This window comes from Mustelus asterias, chromosome 9 (assembly GCF_964213995.1).
Source record: "Mustelus asterias chromosome 9, sMusAst1.hap1.1, whole genome shotgun sequence".
NCBI lineage: Eukaryota > Metazoa > Chordata > Chondrichthyes > Carcharhiniformes > Triakidae > Mustelus > Mustelus asterias.
In genome coordinates this window covers 89,852,810-89,859,839 of record NC_135809.1, presented here as the reverse complement: position 1 = coordinate 89,859,839, position 7,030 = coordinate 89,852,810, and the positions used below count along the sequence as shown (strand labels likewise).

Below are 7,030 nucleotides of genomic sequence, written 5' to 3'. Positions count from 1 at the left end.
AAAGTTTATGTCATCAAAGAATCACAAAAAACATTGAAATACAAGGCACTCTTACAATGGGAAAACAAATTTTAATCATTTATTCAACTAATTATTAGAATTCTATCTTTAACATTATTTTGAACATTATAAAATAAATTTGCAATAAGCCGGATTCTTTATTTGACCAAAGTATTTGAAGGTCAACCATTGCATAAGATGAAAGTAGTACCTCTTTCTGTGCCTGGAACACCTTCCCCACTTACAGGCATGAACCTCTCCCTCTATCGGCTACTCAAAAGACTATAATTTAGTCATCATTGTAATGTTTATATATGGGACTGCAACATACCTGCAGTATTCTTACTCTAGCAATGCTCAGATAATATTATAGACTGACAAAGGGTCATCTAGACTCTAAACCTTGGCCCTATTCTCTCCCCACAGATGCTGTTAGTCTTGCTGAGATTTTCCAGCATTTTCTGTTTTTGTGTAAAATATCACTGTCGAAATCTCGACTTCCGAGTTTGAGTTTAAGAAAACACACATTAACACAAGATACTTAACCAACAGATTGTCTTTATTTTACTTGCTAGCAAGGGGTTTGGTTCTCAGCACAATGGGCCAGAGACACCACTCCACCGGACAAAGAAAATCATCCTGGTTTATACAATTCGACAGTTCACAGTCAGCTGGACACAATCCAATCAAAAGTGTTACAAATGACATACTTTACGTATTGATCCAATAGAAAAAATACTGAACCACCCTGATCTATGAGATCACGATACCTCATGGGATACCCAATATATCATCCCTAAGCCTGTCCTCCAGTTCTTAGTCAGACATCATATCTCTATTTTTGATAGCAACCTCACAAAGCATCTTCACTAAAACAGTCTCACCTGGGCATCCTTTAATTGAGAAAGGGGGCCTACAAAAGCCATTAGTATTTATGGCCTTGTCAGTGAAGTTAACTGAATCTGTAAGGGATGTGGTCAACTCATCTTGCCTTCAGGATATTCCCCGATTATAACCCCGATAAGTTTTGTTTATTGCCAACATAATAAAACACATTTACATATTGCTTATCAATTCAGTGATTAGCTTTTTATCACTACCTACAATTAAAAGGGGTATCATCATGTTGCCATTAATTCTTGTCAGTTCGCACTAAGTCCCCTACCATAACTCTTTCGTTAGCTAAGACATTAATATCTTTCTGACTCTGTTTTGATTAGAAACTGTGAAAGCAGCTTCATTAAAACTCACTCTTGTATAAGTTATTTCTGATAAGGTATCTGGTGAGGCAATTAAGTCTCCTTTATGGCCTTGTGATTCCAACAGTTGGGTGCTTCAAAGGAATGTATCTAACATATGTTTGATATCAAAGGGCACTCTGTAACTGCATCTAAGTTTCTTTGTTTAACTTCCAAAAATGTATAGAAGATATATTTATATGTATGGACTAATTAAAGGTATTACACGTACCTTTAAAACTACAAAGCATTTAAAACACCTCATTACAATTACTAGCAAACTTGCTCCCCATTGATTGAAAGTGAATCCTACATCTAAGTTGATTAAACAAAAGCCCTAGCAGAGTCTGCCAATTTTATAGTAGCCCTTTTCTTTTCTTTCTACATTCCCTCCTCTTGTCCTTCTCAGGGACAACAATTTCAGTCTAACCAAATCTTGTAAAGTCTCTCCATTTGCTTGTTTATGACATTCTCTGAGAGTTCTGAAGTTGTTACTGTCATCATAGTGTCTGCAGCTCCTGGAATAACTGCATTTCCAAGCCGTGCACAGCAACACTTTATCATGGCAAATACCAGACATAGGATAAAGATAACAGCCAAAAATATGAATAACCCATGTACTAGGGACTTACCTATTGCTCCTAACCATCCACCGCCCAACCAAAAATTCCCCAAGAACCTGGTTCCTTAAACTTCTTAAACTTTCGGATATGGTTCACTAAACGACCTCTTTCCTCAGAATGGTCGGGGATGTATGTGCAGCATTCAGACCCTATTATAGCACATGTCCCATCTTTTTCAGCAAACAAATAATCGAGGGCCATCCTGTTCTGTAAAGTCACTGTTCTTATGGCTATCATTCCATCGCTTAAGCCTTTCATAACTTTTGTTGTATCATTTGCTACCACTTCTAGTAATGTAGCTAATTTTACTATTTCGACTGAAGTAAATCCCACTCCGACAGAGGGATAAAGGATCGAAATGAATTGTTGTGATTTTATAAGGGCTCGTTTAGACCGATAAAGGGGGTGATGTGTTAGGGAGGGCAAATGATGGATATAAAGGTATTACATATCCCAGGTAACATGACCCTTCCCAATTTAATGGCAACCAGGGATATGCTTTGTGTCCACACACAAAGTATGTTCCATTTAAGGTTCATAAACTGAGGATCAGTGAATGGTTACACTTGTTCCTGCATTCCATCCACCTGTCCGTAGAATGACCAGACAAATTTGGCCCATTGGGTCCTGTAGCTCTGTTGTGTTAGTAAGGAACAAGACAGGGGGCTTCTAAGAAAGGTTATAATTAGGTTGGAACCATCCCTTAAATTTATTCATATTATACCCAGTTGATTCCCAATGTTCCTTGCTATCCTTTAGTCCCTTCTTAAGAAGTACTATTGTTCTGATTTTGGGCGACCTTTTCTGTTTCTGCCACCATTCTGCTGTTTCTGATTCATTGAAAGGAATTAGTCTTAAAGGAATATCTCCCTTCAAGTGTGTCAGTACATGTGTACACACCCTACAGCTGGAAGCGTTGATATCCTTGGCATAGGTGTATGACGTGTGTATGAAGGGGTTTATGTGCAATTCGGACAATATAGGTATTATAAATGTCACAAGAAAATAGAGTCTTAATGCCTAATTTCCTCCTTCGGTGACGCTGACGATTCCTTTTCCTCGGGACCTGGAGTCCTCGTGCAATGAGATGTGCGGATCCATGTCGGTCTTTCCTTCACCTTGATCTCAGTGTTGGTAGTCGACAAGACTTGATAGGGGCCCTCAAATCTTGGGGGAAGACTCTTCTCTCTTTTAAACACCTTCACATCAACAAAGTCACCTGGTTCTAAGCTGTGGCACCTCCCTTCTGCGGGATCAGTCTGAGCTTCCTTTATCTGGGAATGGAAACTAGAAATACATTTTGTTAACGCAATACAATAGTTTAGCATATTTTCATCCATTCTGTGAATATCCATCTGCTTAACAGTAAGTGGTGCAGAAAAAGGCAAACGTTGGGAGCTCGTCCCGTAATAATTTCGTATGGTGATAGCCCAGTTGTTCTGTTTGTTGCTGACCGCATTACCATTAATGCTAGGGGGTAACAGTTCAACCCATTTTAGTCCAGTTTCAGCACAAAGTTTTGCAGCTTGTTCTTCAGCATTCCATTATATTTCTCTACCAGTCCAGCTGACTGTGGGTGAGAACTGCAATGAAAATGCTGATTGATTTGCAATGCTCGGCACATTTCTTTCATAACTGTCCCAGTAAAATGTGATCCATTATCACTTGAAAGCTGTACAGGTATGCCAAATCGTGGCACAATTTATTTTCGCAAATTTTAGCAATGGTAGTAGCATTGTTCTTTTTACATGGAAAGGTTTCAATCCATCTCTAAAATACATCTACAATTACTAACACATACTTAAATCTCATACACAGGGGGTAATTCAATAAAATTCATTTGCAGATTTACCATGGATTTGCCAGTTACCCCCCATGCAGTGTGTTTTCTGGCAGTGGAGGTGGCTCACAATTGGCTGCCAGCAGGATCCGTTTTGTGTGGCTTACCTATTCCGCTGGTGGGAAAGGCCAGAAAATCCCGCCCAAGATTTTAAAAAATCAATTCATGGCAGTTTATGATTACAGTTGCATTATAACTTGGATGTGTTGGACTATTAGTAGAGAAAGGCCTCAGTAAATGGAGTGGCCTTATCCTATTCCTGGCTTTTTCTTCAATTCTTACTACTCATATCATCCTCCCATGTGGAGCTCTGCTATTTTGAATTATTCAGCATTCCACCTTATCCAAAGTTGATGATTCTTCAGCCACACCCAGCTGAGATAGACTGGCTGAATTTGGATCAATGACCAGAAATGGCTCAGTTATTTAAATTTTTCTTTCATTTTTTTCCCTATTTTATTTGAAATAAGTGAGACATGGAGGTAAACTTAAATTTGACACCTTGTGTGAAAATGGCTTTGTGGATTGGCTGTTCTTTATAGTAACTGTCCGATTTTTATTCTCTGATTTCAAGAGAATTGAAAATTAGTCGATTTCTGTAATGGGTGGCAACGGCCCGGAGATGCTCAGCTTGAAGTGCAAATTAATGAATGTAGTGATAATGTTACTGGACTGGTAATCGATAGGCCTAGATTAATGGTCCAGATACAGAAGGAAAACATCCCATCACAGCAGCTGGGGAATTCAATTAATTAACCTGGAATAAAATGCTTGTCTTATAAAACTATCAGATTGATCTAGATGATCTGTTGTTGTTCTGATCTGGTCTGGCTGGCATGGATCTCCAGACCAAAAGCAATGTAGTTGACTCTTAACTATCCTGTGAAATGACCAAGCAACCCACTCAGTTGAAAGACAGTTTGGAATGGCCAATAAATGCTGGTCTTGCCAGTGATTTTCACATCCCAAGAACAAATAAGAAAACAGAACATTTAAGGTACCTCAAGCTGAGCATTAATAGCAAATATAGATGGAATAAATCAATAACCGGTTCAAAACTTAAATTTTAAGGATATCCTTAAAGGAAGAAAATTCAGTCGCAATTAAGGTGGAGGAAGAGCATAATAAAGAATTCCAGACAGGAAGGCCAAGCAATGCCAACAATGCAGCTTGAAGCAGGGAGATGGAATTCTCAGAAGGACCTTTTTCATAGACTAAGGCACTTGGAGGAACATGAATGATCTTGTTATATAAATTGTAGAAACTTAGCATGCAGAAACGGTAAATAGGAAAGCAAATGGTATGCATTTACTGCAGAAGGATTGAAGTATAAGAGTAAAGAAGTCTTAGTGCAATTATATAGGATCTGGGTGATATAACATCTGGTCTCCTTAGCTAGGAAAGGATATACTTAGCTTTAGAAGGATTGTAACAAAGTTACTATGTTTACCAAGCAGGGGTTGTCTATGCTAACTTGCTATAGAGCAGTCCTGTCAATCCCATTCCCTCACTCTATCTCCACAGCCCTGCATGTTTATTTTCCTCAAGTGTCTGTCTTCCTTTAAAATTGTTAATCAGTTCCGCTTCCACCATTCTTGTAAACAGAGTGTTCCAGATCTACTTGCTGCATCTCTTGTCTAAAACCTTGACCCCTTGCCTTTAGTACCATCAGCTAATGGAAACAACTTTTCTTTGCTTTATCTAAACCTGTCATTATCTTGTACACCTCTATCTAATCGCCCCATAATCTCATTTGCTGCTGGAAGAACTATGCCAGCTTCTCAAAGCTAATCTTGTAGCTACAATCCCTCATCCCTGGAACTCTTCTAGTAAATCTCTTCTGCAGCCTTTCAAGGTCTGTCATGTCCATCCCAATGGGGAATTTGTTTCAGTCCTTCCCATTGTGGGAATTGTCACAGGCAGGACAGAAAATTTGGTGGACCATTTAAAGGTCCATTGACCCTGGGCAAGAATTTCCAGTTTTGGGGTGAGGGTGTGGTGACCAGAACTAAACATGGTGGGTGGAATCTTCCCAAAGAAATGACAGCGGGAAAGCCATCTGCAGAGTGCTTGGGTGCCACAGCACAGGGCACCCTGATCTCCCAGTAGACCAGGAGACCTGCTGCCACATCACCCCTCCCCCCAATCATCAGCGGTATGTTCTCCCTTCCCCCGCGCCGCCCCCCCCCCCCCCCCCCCCCCCACATCAACACGGGATAGCAGCACTCTCCCAATCAGTCCTCTGGTGGACCCCATACTTCCCCCCCCCCCCCCCCCCCACCACATGCTTTCCCATTGCAGAGCTCCCCTCCTTGCATAGATCCCCCTTGCCTGACCACCCCCATTGCAAAGCTCCCCCCTTGCAAAGCTCCTCCCCTTGCCCCACCATCCCCCTTGCAGAGCTCTTCCCCCCCCCATTCCCAACCAGCCCCTTTACAGAGAACCCTGCCGCATAAGCTCGCCTGTCAATGTGCATAACCCACCCCCACTCAGGCCCAACCTCTTGACTCTGCCTCTGGTGCACTTATGGTGCAGGGAGGACACTGCCAGGATGCCATGTGGACACTGCTAGGGTGCCAGGTGGGCACTGCCAGCCACGGCCCAATAGGGACTGCCGAGCCATGCATCCGACCAGCCGAGGGCTTCAATGGCCTCCGATCCTCCCCAGCATGATGTCATGCTGGCGACAGGAAGATTCCAGGAGGCTGGAAGATGCATGTGGGACCAATGCATGTCCTTTTAACTCACCCTTCAGGGCGTGAAACTGATCTCGCCAGCGAAACAGGGCTGGGAGAATAGCAAACTGATTCACATCGGTGCGAATCAGATTTTTATCCTTGCAGGCGATCTTTCCAGCTCGCCACGCTGATCGACCGTCAGGTCCCCTGGCAGACTCCCGAAATTCTTGTCAGCGTGATGTCTCGGTGGCAAGGGATAGCAGCCATGCAGGACCAAATCAGTCCTTTTAACTTTATTTTATGTAAACAGGCTTTGCGCCCTTTCTGGGCATGAAGCCATTGTCACCAGCAAAACCGGGATAGGAGGATATGAAACCCGAGTGCGAATTGTTTTTTATGCTCCCACACTATCTTCCCGGTTCGCTACACTGATCGATTGGCACTAGCGAACCGGTAAGATCGTGCCCAGTATTCTTGCTGTGACCTAACCAGAACCTTCTAAAGGTTCTGTATACTTCCCTGCTTTTTTACTCAATACCTCTATGAAGCCCAAGATCCCATATGTTTTGCTAACCACTCTGTATGTACTGCCACATTTCTAGGATTTTGTGCATGTGAGCCCCAAGGTCCTTCTGTATCTGCACACTCTTT

General features: G+C 42.0%; 1 protein-coding gene across 1 annotated transcript in view; it reads right to left on the bottom strand.

Moving 5' to 3' along the window:
• Window positions 1-539: 539 nt before the first annotated feature.
• Window positions 540-7,030, bottom strand: part of LOC144499161 (anoctamin-9-like) — a 133,477-nt gene continuing 126,986 nt past the window's right edge. Inside the window, exon 25 of the mRNA XM_078221242.1 lies at window positions 540-3,148. Coding sequence (XP_078077368.1) covers window positions 2,875-3,148 — 274 coding nt within the window. The 3' untranslated portion in view covers window positions 540-2,874. The remainder of the gene's footprint in view (window positions 3,149-7,030) is intronic.